General features: G+C 40.6%; 1 protein-coding gene across 2 annotated transcripts in view; it reads left to right on the top strand.

The window, feature by feature from the left end:
• The first annotated feature begins 6,413 nt into the window (after positions 1 to 6,413).
• LOC111143340 (phospholipid phosphatase related 4) overlaps positions 6,414 to 18,061 on the top strand; it is a 41,099-nt gene continuing 29,451 nt past the window's right edge. Inside the window, exon 1 of one of the 2 annotated variants that reach the window (XM_022497015.1) lies at positions 6,414 to 6,667. In XM_022497015.1, the coding sequence (XP_022352723.1) occupies positions 6,446 to 6,667 (222 nt within the window). In that variant the 5' untranslated portion in view covers positions 6,414 to 6,445. The remainder of the gene's footprint in view (positions 6,668 to 18,061) is intronic. The other variant, XM_022497016.1, reaches the window with a different exon arrangement.

The following is an 18,061-nucleotide window of genomic DNA, read 5'->3' on the forward strand; positions in this document are numbered from 1 at the left end:
CAAAACGTGCCTGTGTTTTTAGGGCATTTGTACCCCCATTAAGAGATATTGGTCTCCCATGGACAAAATTAACGCATAGAAGACAGAGGTATTAGTCACTGCTTTTATCTGTACACAGGAGGAAGCTGCTGGGTCTCTCCACTCTCTCACCACTCCCAACACACCTGGGGTTGTGCCCGGTGCCCCTTGGGCAGTAACATGTTCTGCAGCTGATTGGCTGGGGGGGCGGGTATGTCCAGTGGGTTTCCAGGTGGTGGGGCCTCTTCCTGGCTCTGTCAGTGCACTGGGGTAGATACCAGTTCCTGATGCTTTTTCTCTGTTCCTTTGGCTCTCAGCCCTTTGTGCTTGTTGTCATACAATGCTCTACCCTAACCAGAATGTTTGCAAATAGAAGCAACCTGCAGTGAAGGTTTCTCTTGCACAAACCCTGCCACACCCCTGAAGAGGTAAATATTTTGTGGGGCAGTTGTAACCCATTCTCAACACATTAGTATATCAATGCACACCCACAGCAAAAAAACTTAGCAATGCAACTTTGTGTTTGGTTCCTTCTCTTATGGGATTTCTTAGGATAGCTACAACTCTCAGAACAAAGGTATGTTCCTGGGGAATGGGACTCACTAGAACTGTGTAAGGCCCATTTGATTCCTCACGAGGAATCACAGGAGGCCATGGTGGGCAAAAAGTCGCTGATAGCAGGAAAATGTAGAACTCAATTAAAAAAAGTATCTCCTGGGGCGCCTGGGTGGCTCAGTGGGTTAAGCCGCTGCCTTCGGCTCAGGTCATGATCCCAGGTCCTGGGTTCGAGCCCCACATCGGGCTTTCTGCTCAGCAGGGAGCCTGCTTCCTCCTCTCTCTCTGCCTGCCTCTCTGCCTACTTGTGATTTCTCTCTGTCAAATAAATAAATAAAATCTTTAAAAAAAAAAAAAAAAAAAAGTATCTCCTGCCAGAGAATACTGTTAGGTGACATATTTTTTTAAAAAGGTCTTAAGTTGATCCTTTAGTGAATAGGTGTCTTTGTATTCATTGGGGTTTTTGCTTGCGGCCACCAAGAAGTGGACTCCCGCTAAATTTACGAGAGAAAAGGAGAGGGGAAGAGGAAGAGAGAAAGAGAGACAGAGAGAAGGATTTATTTGAAGAGCTATGCGGATTTGCAAAGGGACAAAAGAAAGGAGAAAACGAGACTTCTGAGAGGAAAGGAACACCTCAGTTCTGAGAATTGAAAGACCAAGAGTAATTGCTGTTCTCTCTGCACCTGCCATGATTCAACCCTCAGAGTTTTTCAACTCTGTAACACTCCCTTCAAAATTCAACTTCCTAGGGAATTGATTCCCTTTGTTTTTACATCGCTCCCCATCCCCACTTCCCCAGTTGGCCTGGAGAGGACCAAACACCTTCAGTATAGCTCTGACTGCAGGAATATACAGTTCATCATGAAAATTCAAGACACCATCACAAGAAAGGACAATGGGTCTTAGACAAACAAAAACAACAGATAATCATTTTTACCATTCAAACTCCATTTTTAGGTGAAGAAACCGAGTCCCTGAGGTAAAATAGTCTCCTTAGTCCATGACGAGGTCAGAATTAGAACATCACTCTCCCATCTGCCAGAACTTTCCTCATTTGACTACTTTTTCTCCTTCACACATTCAGTCCTTCTAAACCTCTCTCTTAGGAAAATGAAATAAAATCTTAAATCGCCTCCCCATACTACTGAGAAGTGGACTGATGTTTGAGAAATACATTACTAAATTAAATACACTTTTTTTTCAACCTTAAAGATAAATGCCAAATATCCCAAGGAAGCATAGTTGCCAAAAAGCCGAGAAAGAGTTCGTATTTGGCTGTGAGTACCCAAAACCAACACATAGGAAAACGACCTCTTTCTTATCTCAGGAATCTGACAGTTTTAATGATCATGTCAAATGCATTTTCAGGCATATTTTTTCCAGGTTATTTGTGCTATGAAGTACTCTGTCTTGAGAAATGTCAGAGTGCTCTGTTTTCAGTGGGTGCCATTTTTCATTTGAACACACTGGAACAAGATTTCCACTGAAAAATATTCAAGTTCTACGAGGCACATTAAATTGTTTTTAATTCCACCATTATTATAAGAAGTTGAAACCAGCAAACCTGAAGCAACATTCAACATATAAGTTCTGCCCTTGGTACAAACACGGACGTGCATGGTGAGTGTGGGATGGAGCATTTTTGAGTTCAGGAATGTCCTCTAGTAGCCTCAAGGCTGAAAGTGGCTCAGAGGTCAACCCTTCCCAAAGCCTTCCTTGACCACCACACTTAAGAAGTTTCTCCACAGTAATTACAACTGCATCCTAATTGTCTCCTTAGTAGTGTACATCTTAGGAGGTAATTATATGCTTGTTAAGAGAGGCAGTGTGTGTAGTAGCCCTTAAGATCATAGAGTTTGGAGGGGCCCCTGGGTGGCTTAGTTGGTTGGACATCTGACTCTTGATCTAAGCTCAGGTCTTGATATCAGGGTTGCGAGTTCATGCCCTGCATTGGGCTCCACATAGGCATGGAGCCTGGAAAAAAAAAAAAAATCAGCATATCAGTATATCAGCATATCACAGAGCTTGGAGTAATGTACTAGGTTCAAAATCTCAGGTAATTGTAGTTGTTGCCCTTGTGCACAATAACTAACCTTTCTGAGTCTCAGGTCCTGTAACCCAAAAATGTGAGCCAGTGTATGCAGTTCTTAAAGTTGTTGTAAGATTTAAAGGAGGTTATCTGGTGCAAAACATTTCTAACAGCAACTCATCTATAGTGAGTATCATCTAAGTGCTTTCTATTGTTATTGATTAATTTATTGTCCTGCACATCTTTCCTTCCACCTGCATTAGACTCTGATTTCTGTGAGGGCAGGAACCATATCTATTATTTTATCCAATGGGTATCCAGTAAGAAAAGTGCCTTCCAAGTAGTGGGGGAGGGGTTAATCAAGATTTGTAGGTTGAATGGATGGACCAATCTGATAACGTCCCAAGTGTTTTCACATATATTGTCACATTTGAGCTCCCAAGGGGTCAGATGGGGCCAATATGTCAGTGATTTAATGTATTAAGAACCTAATATGTTGGGACACCCAGGTGGCTCAGTCAGTTAGTTAGGTGTCTGCTTTCAGCTTAGGTTATAAGGTCATAATACCATTGTCCCAGGATCCAGCCTGCTGGAGGCTCCCTGCTCAGCAGGGAGTCTGCTTCTCCCTCTCCCTCTGCCCCACCCTGCACCACTCTTGCTCGCTCCTTTGCTCTATCAAGTAAATAAATAAAATCTTTTTTTTTTTTTTTTTTTTTTAAAGAAGAAACTGAAATGTGGAATGACTTGCTTGAAAGCAGATTTCAAATATAAATCCTGGGCTCAAGCTCTGGTCTCTGATTCCAAATCTCATTCTCTTCTGGTTCAGTCTTTTATTTCTTAATGTTTTCCACCTCTGAATTGCATCTACAAGATGATTTTTTGAAAGACGGAAATAATTTGCCCTGTTCATTGCATTGTTTTGAACATCAAAAGTTAGAGTAGGTAAAATACATCACACTGTTACTCCAATATAAAATTATTATTGTGTTTAGTATTGGGGTGATTGCAAAAGGTAGTTGCATTGTTTTGTGAAATGGTTTTAGAAGGGAAAGAAAATATTCTAAAAGAGGTGGGAGAGAAGAAAAGAGAATCTGGTCAAGGGAGGGATAAAGGATTTACAGTAAGAACTGGGCTTTGAATTCTGAAGCATTTCCTGATCCCAGACCATGTGGTCAGGTTACGCTGGTCAGCCCATCTAGAGAGAAAAGGAATGTACCTTTCTAATGTTTCAATAATTTCTTGAATTACTGAGGTGTGGTTAGCATGCGTCTCTGGCATTTTATCACAGGTTTTCAGCTCTTGGCTAATAACATTAGGGAACTGCAGTTTTAGCCTTCTGTTTTTACCTCCCCTTCATATAGAAAAGCTGAGTTTCCTGGATGATAAATTCAGAAATTTTCTAACTTATTTTTTACCACTACCAAGAATTGCAAATTCTGTTGAGGTACTAAGAGAGTTGGAAAAAGGAAATCCCTACAGAAGAACTTTGGTAGTGATGAAAAGTATAATTGCTGATTAATAGCATGATGGTTGATAAATTAACAATCTTTGAACATTTAGTATGTGGAAGAAACTATTTTACATGGTTTTGTATGCATTGTTTTTGTTCTTTCTACCCATACCCCTACCCACCTCTATCATTTAATTTAATTAATTGATTCATTTCTTCAACAAATATTTACTGAATGCCTATTTGCCAACAAGCGCAATTCCAGTTACTAGATAAGACTTACTGACCTTTTAGAGCTTATATTCTAATGGGACATAAAGTCAATAAAAGTCAATGAAAAATTGACCAATAAATACTTGATAAACTATCAGATAGTGACAAGGTCTGTATAGAAAAACAAAATAATATGTAAGAATAAAGAGTAACAGAGGCCTGAGGTGATTAATGCTATCTAGGTGGAGTCACTGGTCCTGAAGAGTTTAAATTTGGGCAAAGGTATGAATTAAGTAAGAGGTTAAGCCATGCAATGTTGACAGAAGAGCATTCTGGGACAAAGAAACAGTGCATGCAAAATCCCTGAGGCTAGGGAGGTTAGATTTTCTTCTGAGTGTGATGGAGAGCTCTTAGAGGGTTTGGGCAGAGGAGTGACACAATTGGATTTACTTTTCAGAAGATCATTCTGGCTCCTCCCGCATAGGAAATGGTTTATAGGTTACAGGACTAACATGAGTGGAAGCTGGCAGAACAGTCAGGAGGTAATTGTGTCAGTGCAAGGAAGAGACAAGGTGGTAGCTGTGGAGGGTGAGGAATGGGGCAAGTAGTCAGCTTTGGAAGATAACATGGTTTTCTTCTGATTACTTCCACTCTTTGGGTAAAATGAGTTGATGTCATTAGCTGAGAATGACAAGATTTGAAGAAAAAGAAAGTGTGAGTTGGTCCCCAGAGAGTGAGAAAGTGAACGGACTATGGAAAAAAAAAATGTCGGGTATCGGGGCCTGTTTGAAGTTTGTGGTCATCACTCTAATGTGAGACAACACCACATGGTTGTGTGTTTTCCTCTACCCACCTTCAGTTTTTCTGGCAAGGGCAGAGAATCTCATTCAATTTGGGCTGGGATTTTGCTTTCTAGGTGTGGTGCATAGGGAGGTAGAACATGAAGGTTTGTACAGTTGTGAGCTTTTGGTAAGAATTCTTAGAACCCGAGAAAATAAGGACATAAGATGCTACTGCCCATGAAATGTGGACATTGGTGGATCAGTTTGTCTCCATGCTAGATCTACTGGAGTGTGCTGTGGACTGAATTTCTGTGCCCCTCAAAATTCTTAGGCTGAAATCCTAACCCCCAATGCAATGGTATTTGGAGGCTGGGCATTTGAGTGCTCATTGTTTAGATGAGGTCATGAGCGAACTGGAATTGAGGTGGGAATGTCCGCCTTGGTTGGAGGTCAGACGCTTGAAATGGAGACCTTGAAGATACTAGGGCACGTGATCATGGGAGTGGGTTATCTTTATCAGCCTAATACAGTATATACAGTGTTTTATATTTGCTGGGTGTTTTTCTCCTCTGTATCACTTGACCTTGCTAGGTTGTCAGAATAATCACACAGTTGAGAGCAGCCAAGTTCACTGCCAAAAGGTGGAGGACTTATTCTAGATTATTAATGTCTGAAGAGGTGCCTCCTATCACAGTTAAGACTGTGATGTTGGCTCTGTTCTGGAGGTGTGATGATGCGGTTAGAACAGCCCTGGCCTTTGGGCTCAATGAGGATGCCCACACACCAGCCTCCCTTGGTGCAGGGAACCCTCACCATTCCCAGACAGGTGATGGTGTTTATCAGCAGGAAGGTGTTGTAGGGGGCCAGGGAGTACCCTAGGCAGAGAATCCTCCCTCAAAAGGGGCGTTCTTTCCTGGATAGCAGCCAGCAATCTGTAAGTTCCCACCAGGCCTACTTTTCAGTATGGGATCCAAGTTTTAAATTTCACGCAGGTAGAGGTCAGTGTTCATTCTGTGGGTCAGTGCGCAGGAGCCGGGCTTCCGCTCTCCAGCAATTCTTAAGTAAGCGCCTCCAGCGGCTCAGGAGGCTTTCCAGAGGGGGACGTGGGTGTCTTAGCTTCTCAGCCTCACTGCTGCAATATCCAGGGGTGCGTCTCCCCCTTTTCGATTCTTGACGTCAAGCTCCAACAGCGCGGAGCCTGGCAAGGGCGGTGGAGAGCAGAGGGAGGGTGGCAGGGAGGGGAAGCCATTGCAGCAACAGCTTGCAGGAGGGAGCTGGACATCTCCCGGTGGAACAAAACCGGGAGCTGGGGCCTGAGTAGCGGGAGGAAGGGGCCCTGCCCGTTCAGGGAGCCGCCGGGTTGCTGCAAAGAGGGGCGGGGAAAGGCGGGGGCGCTGCATGCAACGCGCTGGCTCCAGCGGTGTCCGCGGGGAATGTGACATCAGCGGCGCCGGGCGCTTGCGGCTGGAGAAGGCAGCTCGCCTCGGCTGCGCGGTGCACACCTCGCCCGGGGGAGGACGCGGACTCGGGCAGACGGCAGGGATGTCGGCGAAGGAGAGGCCAAAGGGCAAAGTGATCAAGGACAGCGTGACCCTCTTGCCCTGCTTTTATTTCGTGGAGGTGAGTTGGTTCAGCTCTTTGGCATAATGCAGATCTTGAGGGCAGCTCGGGAGCGAATTCGGGTCCTGGACGGTGTTGGAGGCGCGGAGACTGTGCGGGGGTGCGCGCCGCTGCCCTAGATGCCCGACCCTCCCCCTTCCCCTAGGTTTCTCCGGAGCTCCCCCGAGTGTGCCTGTGAGTGTCTGCCGGCCAGGGGTGACTATCACTGGTGGTGTCGCTGCTGGGTGGCCTGCAGGGAAGAGATACCTGTGTGAGTGAGTGTGGGGCTAGTTCTCTGGCCCTCTGGTTCTGCCGGTGTGCAAAGCGTCCGTGGCCCACAGGGGCCATGATGCCAATATTTCGGGATTTGTGTTTTCAGTCTACGAGTCCGTATCTAGAACTCTGTGAGCTTTTGGTAAGAATTCAAATGCACACAGCCATGCTCAGAATGTATGAGGTCTGGAGACGTTTATAGAGCATTAGAATTACTGACTGCTTTATTAAACAACAACAACAACAACAACAACAACAACAACAAACAACATTCCCTTATTACAATTATTATGGTGCTCACGTCTGCTTCTAAAATTGGGTCTGCTTCTCTAGGCATCAATCTATTGGCCATTTTCCATGACTAACAAAAATTATACATGTGTATACGTATGTATATATGTATGTATAATATTTTTAAAATATGTGACACCATCTGCTTTTGCATGATTTCTACATGTACATTTATTTTATGCTGAGCAGTACTATAGATAAGCAATTAACATGCAGATGTAGTCATAATGAACCTCTAACTTACCAAAATGCAGTATTTAAGAAAGGAACAATTTGTGGAAGGGTTAAAAAGGTTGACAGGTACAGTGATTCCATGCACCGTGGTCCATTGCATAAGGAAGACATTTTTTAGGCAAGAGGTTTATTAAGTCATAGGTAGAAAAGAGATACATTGGATAGGTTTGGAGAAATTAGATGGTTGTAGTCATAAAATTATGTTCTGTAATTAAAACCTGGATTGCAACAGAGAGTATTAGAGTGTTGCTGAAATTATAAATATCTTTCATTGGTTGTCTTTTCAGGCAAATATGGAGGTTTAGTACTTCCAAGTACAGATAGTAGATTCTGTATTTGATGATGGTGAGGCTTATCTATATTGAACGATAGCCACTGCCTTGAAACTTGGGGGAAGGGACGTTGTCAGATTGTTCTTGTAGAGGACAGAATATTTGCAAATTTCTCTTAGGTGTCCCAAATTCTAAAAATGGTTTCAGTTTTAAGAAAGATGTATGTGACTTGCATGAGTCTCAGAAAAATGATGGGTGACTCCTTCATCCATGACCCATAGGAAAGAGAAAAAAAAGAAAAAAAAAAGAGGTATCCTGTTTATTTAAAGTAATTAATTGATTAATTTGTTTTTATCTTTTCTCTTTCACAAGGGATTTTGAGGTCATGGTTTAGACAATTTTGTTGAAAGATCATAGTTTCCTTCAGAAAAATGTGGGCAGCAGAAGATTCCATGATGAAAAGGGAAAATATATAGAAAGAAAATGGGATACCTGACTTTAAGCTAAATCATGTCAGGCCACTTGTCGCATTGCTAAAGCCACTGTGATTTTATACTAAAGCACTTTCATCCATATCTGGACCCTTTATGTGTTCTAGGAGGAATCAGTTCATTTCTGGGTTCCACCTCCAGGATGGAGCACACCTGAGGTCAGCTAGAAGCTGACCACGTATGGATTGCAGCTGTATGGCTTCAAAGCAAATACTTTTATGAAAGAGGATGCAAACCAGAGAATTAAGGATATGTCTTTAAAGAGTCTATGTGTGCACTTTTGAAGAACCTTTCACAGGGGTACATACATATCCCTTAATCTAAAATTTTATAAGTAAAAATGCCTCATAATGCTTTTGAAATGTATCTCTAGGAACAAACATCTCACAAATGTCACTTCTTTTCCATGAGTGGAAATCACCCCAAATCATTACATTCCCTTTGATCCGTTCAGATAACCCTCTATAAATTCCTTAGCAGAGCAAGCTATAGTATAGCTTGAATACTTGAAGACTATGCATGGAGTTTGAATGAGCATTAATGACATTATATCCTGGGGGTAACACAAAGTGAGAGCCACAAAAATCGGATTGCAGATTATCTCCCTGAAACTTCAATGCATGATGAACAACTAAAGAGCCTCTAGAAAATTGGAGAAGACATTAGTACACCAATTATTTAAGGGGTTGACAGGATGTACTACCAAGCTTCTTTGGAGTGAATCATTTTGAAGCCAGTGAAAATGAGCTTTGTATTTCCTTTGGAGGATGAATAAATAGCAGGAATTAAGATGTCAGTAAAATGCCCTAGAATAATGACACTTTGTCTTACAACATAGTTTCCCAAGACCTTAGTAATTAAAACAGAAAGGTGAAACATGAATGAATCTTCCATCCCATATCAGCCCAAAGCCCATATCTCAAGCCTTTCTATGTTACTTTAGGCAGTAACTTAAGCCCCCGCCTCCTCCCCAATTTCCAGAGGTGGTTTAGGTTCCATAGCATTCCTGAAATGGACCAATTTTGATGGACAGAATGGAGAGAGTAACCAACAGAGTGCTATTTACAGTTCGTACAGTAATAATGGCAACCAATTATGAAGCACCTAATAGCTACTAAGAATAAAGCAAACTAAATGCTTTACCTGCACCATCTCATTTAGTTTTCAAAGGTTCTTGTTAAGAGAGACACTATTACTATCTATGTTTCAGAGAAGAAGAAACAGAAGCTCATGGAAACTGAACAGCTTGCCCAGGGTTTACAAAGCCAGGTCAGAGGTAGAGCTGGGTATGGATTCAGAGCGTGTACTCCTGGCACCCACTGTCTCTCTCGACACACTGAAAGAATATTCACAGAGCAAAGTTACTGCCTATGGCCTCCCACTGGTAAACACAAATATGTAGTTTTAAGTAAGGATACATCAACAAAGATGACAGTTTGCCTGATAACAGACCATCCTCCTCAGCTGAGTTCCTCCTTCACAGGATGCCTCTAGATGCAAAGGGTTGGTGGACAGGGTCCACTCCCCATATGGACTCAATAGTTAGCGGCTAGGGTCCCTTCAACAACTCCCCATGACCTGGTATGGAGAAAGAGTGGAGACGCTGGCAGTCCAGGTGCAGAATGTCAGAGGGTGGAGACTGCATCCTTGTGGGCACTGGGCTAAGTGGTTCAGCCACTAATAGCGGGTGATCTTGTCCCAGTTCACCACCAAACTCAAAGTTAAGCAAACATTAAATTAATGGCTAGAATTCATTTCTCTCTCTCTTTTTTTTTAAAGATTTTATTTATTTACCTGATAGAGATCACAAGTAGGCAGAGAGGCAGGCAGAGAGAGAGGAGGAAGCAGGCTCCTCGCTGAGCAGAGAGCCCAATGTGGGGCTCGATCCCAGGACCCTGAGATGATGACCTGAGCCAAAAGCCAGAGGCTTAACCCCCTGAGCCACCAAGGTGCCCCTAGAATTCATTTCTCTTACACCTTTGGTTTATGCTGCCAGTTGTCTGCTGATGAAGGGGCTTATGACTGACAGTAATGAAATATATTAATAGTACATGGTGATTGAAAAAACACATGATGATTTCCAGCATGTACCTCTATGATCTAGTTTGTTAATTCGGTTTTGCCTTGTTCAACTCAAAAGGAACTCTCTGACAAGCACATCCAAGGCCTTATCAGTTTGGACAGAAAAGCAGGTTAAAAAGGAATGTTCCACTGAAGAAAAGGTTTCTTTTGCCTTTAAAGTTCCAAAGCACTCTCCAGCTGATGGTTGTATCACTTTCGGTGGCAATTGCACTGGCAGCACACCTACACTTAGTGAAAGGTCTTGCAGGCTTAATCACCCAAAATTATGTGAGATAAGGTTGATTATCTGTGTGCCTAGTGCATTTCCTTTATACAAGGCATCATAATGGTTGTACCTGTGCTCAGACTCACCATTTTGTTCTCATTAGTCATCCTGTCCAAAGATAGGAGTTCACATCAATTCGGTAGGTAATATAAACAAATGACAAATACTCTTTAAGCCAAAAAGGCATAAATTCTTAATAAATAAATAGGAAAGAGCTTCTTTTCATTTAAGTGTTCTGTGTTATGACCTATATTTTTATTACTAATCTAATGTTCTTTTTATGGAGGTTGAAAGCTGTGTTTGACCAATATGCAAGGATATTTTTATAGGATTACAGAGACAGATGGTTGGAAGTTCTTGTTTTTCTACACACACACAACACACACACACACACACACACACACACACACACACACCCCTGCACATACAGGCAGGCACAAACCCAGGTCCAGTGAGAATATCATCTCTCGCCATTAAGCATCAAATAGCAGCATCTGAAGAATTCCAGATTCAGAATATTTTAAACACAACAAACTTGAAATCATACAGAAGGTGTTCACTAGTTTGAATGTTGTACTTAACAATGGCTATGTCTTGAGATTTTGTTAATGCAGGTTAATTACTCTAGGCTTGGTAACCAGACAGTGTGTTCCTTGTTTCTTGGTTGCCGTCCGACCTGGAGAACTTCCAAAAGCCTTTGTTTGAGCACAGATATCCTAGTTCGGTCAGTCTGAGCACCATGCGCAGACATTCTGGTGTCCTGATAAAACATTAATTTGAATTTTGTTTTCTTCCCCCTGGAAAGCGTTCCCAGATTCTTAATCATAGCAAACCTGAAGTCACACAATTTCTGTTCTAGCTCGTGATCTGTGTGAAAATTATATAACTCATTTGATCTTCTCTCTGGGAAATATAGCTAGCTTATTTCTTTCTCCATAAACTTTGGCATCAGTAAGAAGTACAAAATCACATTTCTGCATTGCGTGTACCAAAATAGTAGCTGGAGGCTTTTCCCTTTTCTGGGCGGCATGGTGAAGTAGTCTGCTCAAAGTAGTCCCACAAACCTGCCAACAGAGATGAGCTGACAAATTTTTCCTCCTCTTTTAGAGTCACAGTGCGCAAAGTCCTCTGGTGAATGAATAACAAGAAGGAAATAGAGAATAGATTCCCAAGTTTTAGAGAGACTAAATGAGGACATTTCCACAAATACCAAATATTGATAGGTATGCAGTACCTGCTTCGGGGAAATTCTGTGCTGTTTTAGGCACCATCACTATCCTACTGTCCATGGCCACGTCACTCGTAATGTTCTGTGGCCTACTTTTCTCTAATAGAAAGAAAAAGGAAAAAAAGTGTTTGGCTTCTACCAATCTCAGAGGAGACTAACGACAACAATGGCAAAAATAATAATAAGTAGAAGAATCCATTTCAGTCCTCCTATATGTGACAGACCCTGTCCCTACATTATCTTTAATGCTGAGAACTACCCTAGAACTAGCATTACTATTGTGTTGAGGCAGTACCAAGAAAGGATTATCATCCTTATGTTTTACATCGGCAAACTGGAGCTCAGAGAGCTAACTGTTTGTGGGGACACACGGCAATGCAGTGAAGCAGCCGGCATCTGAGGGCTGGTGCCTCTCACTGTTGCATTGCTGTCACACTACTCCCCCTCACTCACGCTCTACTCAATGGAACAAAGCGGTGGGTTGGGGACACTGGCCGCTACCATGCCCGGGCTAGCTTCATGGTGTCTGAAGGCAGGTCCTTGAAAGATACCTGGTCAGGGCTCCCTCTGAGTTGTGGGGTAAAATTTTTCTCTTTTATTCAGCTACTGAACATGGGGCTCCCTTAGTGTTGTCTCCTACTCACAGGAAGGGATTTAATCCTGACCTAAAGGTGTACATGACACGGTATCTGTTTGCCTCAGAAGGCGCTTCCTTTGGAGGAGCCCAGGGCACCCATGAGTCTCCTGTGGGGACCAGAGGAGCAGCAGGGACGGAGTGAGGAGTTGGAACTGAAATAAAGCTTAGAAAAGGAAAATCTGCAGGTCTGGGGAAGAAGGAATCCCAAAGAGATAATAGAAACAGAGGCCAGGCCATGGGGGAATTAGGAGAAGATGCGTGAGAAAATAGAAGGTAGATGTGAAGTGCTTGTGAGGGGATGGGGATCCCGTGTGTGAACAAACCATGGAGATCCTTTAGGCATCCGGGTCATCTAAACCGGCTTGTTAAATGCATAGCATTGAAGGCACAATTGTCAGTTTTTATGTCGGGAATGTATTACAGATACAATGAACAGCAGATTTCCTGCCAGAGTATGTATACACACCAGGCTATTTTCAGGCAACCTCTCTTTAACAAGTAAATAAATAAATAAAATAAAATAAAATAAAATAAAATTTTAAAAAGTGAAGAGATGTTGTATTTCAGAATTAAGTCTAATAAAATCCTGCACTCCAAGAACATCTGGCTTGGTTCCTCTATCACAGATGAGAAAATTGTGCCTTGAAAAGGTTAATTGAGTTACCTAAAGACACACTCTAGTGAATATCAGATCGGGAATAGAACCTGAGTCTCCCATCTCCTGTTCCAGTGTTCAGTCCTAATTACTACTATTTCTAGAATTGCTCATATTAGAAAATGTCCCCCTGGATTATAACACTAAAAATACAGGTCATTCTAATTCTACATGTGAACAAATTGTGCTAGTTGTTTGAAAGTTGTATCTCGAGACCTAGGGTACATGTTTCATGACATGGCATTGCATTAGTCAACATATTAAAGCAATTGTGAATGGATCTTCTGCTTTCCCAAATTGTTGGGCTCTTTGAAAAACATGGCTATAGCTAAAGACTGGAGTTTGGAAGTGGTATTTTTCTTCCTCATTGCCTAATTCCCCACGTATAATTTCACAAACATTGAAGGAATAAGAATATAATTTACATCATTAGTAAAAAAAAAACCCTGAATTTTCTATTATAATGTATTGTAGTTTTTCACATACATTGTCTTTTTTGATCCTTTTTAAATACAACTGGGCAGTAGCAGTAGATACTAACTCTGTTCTACAAATGCAGTAACTGAGACTCAAGGAGGTCCAAGAATATGCCTAAAACCCAAATAGTCCTATACGCTTATGTTGAAGTTTGTAAAAAAAAAAAAAAAAAAAGGTTTGTATTTGGACAGTGAAATGTCTATTTATGAGCATCTTAGCTTCTGTGGTTTCTTCTAGAATTAATTAGCTGAGAAATGTACTTCCAATAATTCCTCATGGTCAAGTGGATTTTGGAATATGGAAGCTAAGGACAGAAATGTTCTTTTTAACACAGTTAATGTGGAGGTGTTTTTCCTGTCAGTAATTAGACACAGAATCAATTGCCCTGTAGTTCCATTATTCTTTGGTTGTTTTCAAGTCACAAACATTTATGTTAACGCAACATAAGGGAGGATAATTGCTTCCTTGTTTGCTGTCACAAGATGGCTTCTGTATATTTTTCCAGAACTGGCCTTAGGCCACTGAGGTATAAATTAAAGAGAGGGAAAAATTGGGGAATTAAAATCAGTGTATTTAGAGGAAAAGGTAAATGACGTATCAGTTTGTTTAACAGGCTGTTGTTTGGGAGTGGGAACATGGAACTATGTGTGAATGTGGTGTTTACAATTTAATGTCCTCACCAAAATCCTGGGCTATTTAATGCCTTGGTGGTAAAACAGCCATTTTATAAAGTCCTAATCATGCTTCAGAAACCGAGCCCACATGGGCGGAACCCCCAAGAGACCAATCTTACATGAAGTAGTCTCCAAAAAAAGAGTACTAAAATGAAGTACCAGGGTGTAATTTATAATACTTATAATTAAGTATTATAAATAAATACTTATTGATTGCTTATTATGTGCCTTTTAAATTAGTGGAAATAATATAGAACCATTGCTGCTGGCATATTTCCTAGTTCATAGGAGAGTTTTAGTAAATTTTCACTGGATGGATGGAATAAAACAGAACTAATATGAACATAAATTTGTCCTTAACTTTCTTTTTTTCAGCTAATGGAAATGTTTTTGTTTATAAAGTAAATGCTGATGAATATCCCATCAAATATGTTGCTCTGTCTCGTGAATTATTGAACAATGGAAGATTAAATCAATCTCCATGGTCTCTATGAGTCCTCAGTTCTTAAGTATACTTATACTCATTTTATGATGTAAGGCATACCTATGGAGTTTTTGAGATTTGAGACTTCAAGGAGTGGTATTATTTAAAGAAGGAACTCATCATTTTAATTTTCATAGATAACTTTTTAAGTTACATAAGGCACACATTCTAGCAAACTCTGGGCAAGTAACTTACTTCCTCCAAGTCTCAGTATCCACATTTGTAAAATGGTGGAAATACTGTGGGCACATTCATTTTTGTGACTCCTTGACTGTATACAAATTATACAATATGGCTAGCAATTTCTGACGGAAACTCAGTGCTTAGTAAATGAGTTTTCTCTTTCCCATTTGCCAACACCCTCCAACCCCTCATCTCGTCTAAAGTAAACTTTTCATGTGGCTTCAGACTTTACTAGATTCCCTGGAAAGGAGTTTATTTTCCTGATTTTTTTTTTTTTTTTGTATCACACATTTTGGTATGTTTTATAATGTGCATACAGTGATAAAGTAATCTGTTTCAAAATAAAAATACATATAAATAAAAGCTTGTTGGATTGCATGCTCATTTTTTATTGATACAGGCACACACATACACATGCACAAAACACACATTCACAAAATGGAAACCACTTGCTTTTAGTATCCTTACTTAACCTTGTCAGTGGGAGAAAATTCGCATTCACTGAACATTTTCTATATGCTAGTGCAACACTCTACAGCGGGTTTTTGTTCCAAGGATGTTGGTAGGTCCATACTCTGTGAGACCGTGCCATTCAAATCTTTCTAGAATTCAGTGGTACTGTATATGAACTCAGCGGCAGCTATCCAGTGCAAAATACATATATTCTCATGTTTCATTTCAGCCATCTATGAGATAAAATATATGTATATTCTATAAGAAAAGATGAATCAAAGGATAATCTAATCTTCGGGAGTAAGTAACCTCACTTGGGCTATTGGGGTGAAATTCATTGAAATTTTTTTTGAAACAGTTGGATACATACCAAAGTTTTTTCCTTCCTGTGTGATGATCTGGAAATGCTTGTATTGTAGCAACTGAGATTTGAGTGATTGAAACACAGCTTCCAATTATAAAGATTTGGGTTTAGATCATGAGTCTTCTCCAGGGGAAGACATCAAAATACAGGCAACTCTCTATTGTAAACTGTATACTGAAAGAAATTAACTTTTGAAACTTTTCTACATTTGGTTCTTATTGGGTTTCTAGCTTCCAGTTGAATTTAATAGATGTATGAAGAAATTTATTCAATGATGCTAGATTCTTTGATATTTAAGTCTCATGCATATATAGTTATTTCATGGATAATATTGGTTCTGGTGATCTTTTAGATAGTTAGACCAGGAGATAGTTAAGATAATTATTGTTTTTTTTTAATTTTTTTAATTTTTTTTAAACTCTAACCTCTAGAGCAATAGAAATAGCAGAGAGAAGGTAGTAGGGTCTCAATAAATTTGTGTTGCATTAATGTCACATTAGTCAAGAAATCTGTCAGTTACTGGAGATAGGGAGATAAAGACTGTACTGGGCCTCAGCTTTGGTCTTAGCCTTGGCCTCAGTCTTCTCTGGCTGATTCCAAAGGCTAGTTGTCTTTCTAGTCCAGTTTCTGAACAAGGGAAGAGATCACTAAGACTTTATCACCCGGATATGTGTTCTAACATGTCCAAGAAGGGCCAAGTGCAATACCTTCCAGAAGATGCCTGTTCTCTGGGGCTGTAAAAGAATTTTACACACTGTCCATTCCAAAGCTCCCAGCTGCCTGACTCCACAGGCTCTGCCCCTTCCTCCATCGTCACCCTTGCACTTTAAGATTGCAGAAGTCAACACACAGAGGAGGAGAGATGGGTAATAAGAGATGACCCCAAGAAACACAAATACCTTTGTGAGCTGTGTTTCAGTCTCTCATCCTCTCCTGTGTTCTGTCTTCATTTTCCAGGCCACATTAAAAACCATAATGAGGACAACAACTTCTAATCTAGACAGAGGCATTTAAGCATAACAGAGGGGCAGACACTGAGCTTGGGCAGTGGGGCAGGGACCTCCCCTTCTTCAATGGCAAGATAGAGCTGCTTAGCTACACAGACCGGATGATTGGGTTGCCAAAATCAGAGGCTGCTGAAATCTTGGCATATGAGCAAGGGTTAACCAAATCTGTAATGGATGGCTACTTCTTGAAATGGGTGGGGAGGTTGCTTAAAAATGTCATCAGCTACAACAATGCTTAATGGTCCCTCCAGCTCAGAGACATTTCCATCCTACTGCGCCACCTTCTGAAGATATGTGCATGGTACCAGGTGAAATTCTAGAAGGTCTGCCAGATGGCGCATGCACACACATATACACACGCACATGCACACGCAAACATATGATTTCATTTATCTTTGACTTTTGGTTCAAACTACTGACTTTCCCAGTTTTTTGTGTTGGTCAAGTAATTCAGTAGTAATTAGATTTATTTGTTTAAAACTTGAGTAATAAAATGTGCCTCTTTGCCAGATGTACTTGTATGTCACATCACATTGTATTTTGTGTGTATATTTACTCATCTGACTTTTTGATGCATGTCAAAATGAAACACATGATACAATTATATTTAATTTAATCACAGCTTTAAGATGTTAGAAAATAGAAGTTATTAATGTCCAGTCCCACATTAATATTTTACCTTCAATATTCCGCTTATATTCATTGATATCTTTCACAGATACTTTCAAGTAAATAAAATCCTTAGCAGTCTTGGAAAATCTTTAATCTTGAAGGTGGGCTCATAATATGCATTTTAGTATGCATCTAAGTATGTAGGAGACAAGCTTGAAGGAGAGAGTGGCTCACGAGACATTGTTAAATTCTTATCTAAAGTAATGGATTAGGGACGCCTGGGTGGCTCAGTTGGTTAAGCAGCTGCCTTCCGCTCAGGTCATTATCCCAGCGTCCTGGGATCGAGTCCCGCATCGGACTCCTTGCTTGGCAGGGAGCCTGCTTCTCCCTCTGCCTCTGCCTGCCACTCTGTCTGCCTGTGCTTGCTCTCTCTCTCTCTCTGACAAATAAATAAACAAAATCTTTAAAAAAAAAAATAAAATAATGGATTAGAAATCCCTTTGCTAGATAATTGATAGGTCAAGTAAAATATATCAGCTACAAGTATACACTTAATAAATGTTAAGATTTAAATCAATTATTACATAGTAAAAAATATAAACTTTAATAGTACTTACATAAAATAGTTTAAATGATAAATTTAATGCCTGAATTTAGTAAACAACTCAAAAATTTTTCAAATGACTAATGTATAGAATTCAATAATTTCTGTGTTTATAACACAAAATTAGGT

The sequence above is a fragment of the Enhydra lutris genome, unplaced genomic scaffold (genome assembly GCF_002288905.1).
Source record: "Enhydra lutris kenyoni isolate GAN:26980312 unplaced genomic scaffold, ASM228890v2 scaffoldscaffold9, whole genome shotgun sequence".
In the NCBI taxonomy this organism is placed as follows: domain Eukaryota; kingdom Metazoa; phylum Chordata; class Mammalia; order Carnivora; family Mustelidae; genus Enhydra; species Enhydra lutris.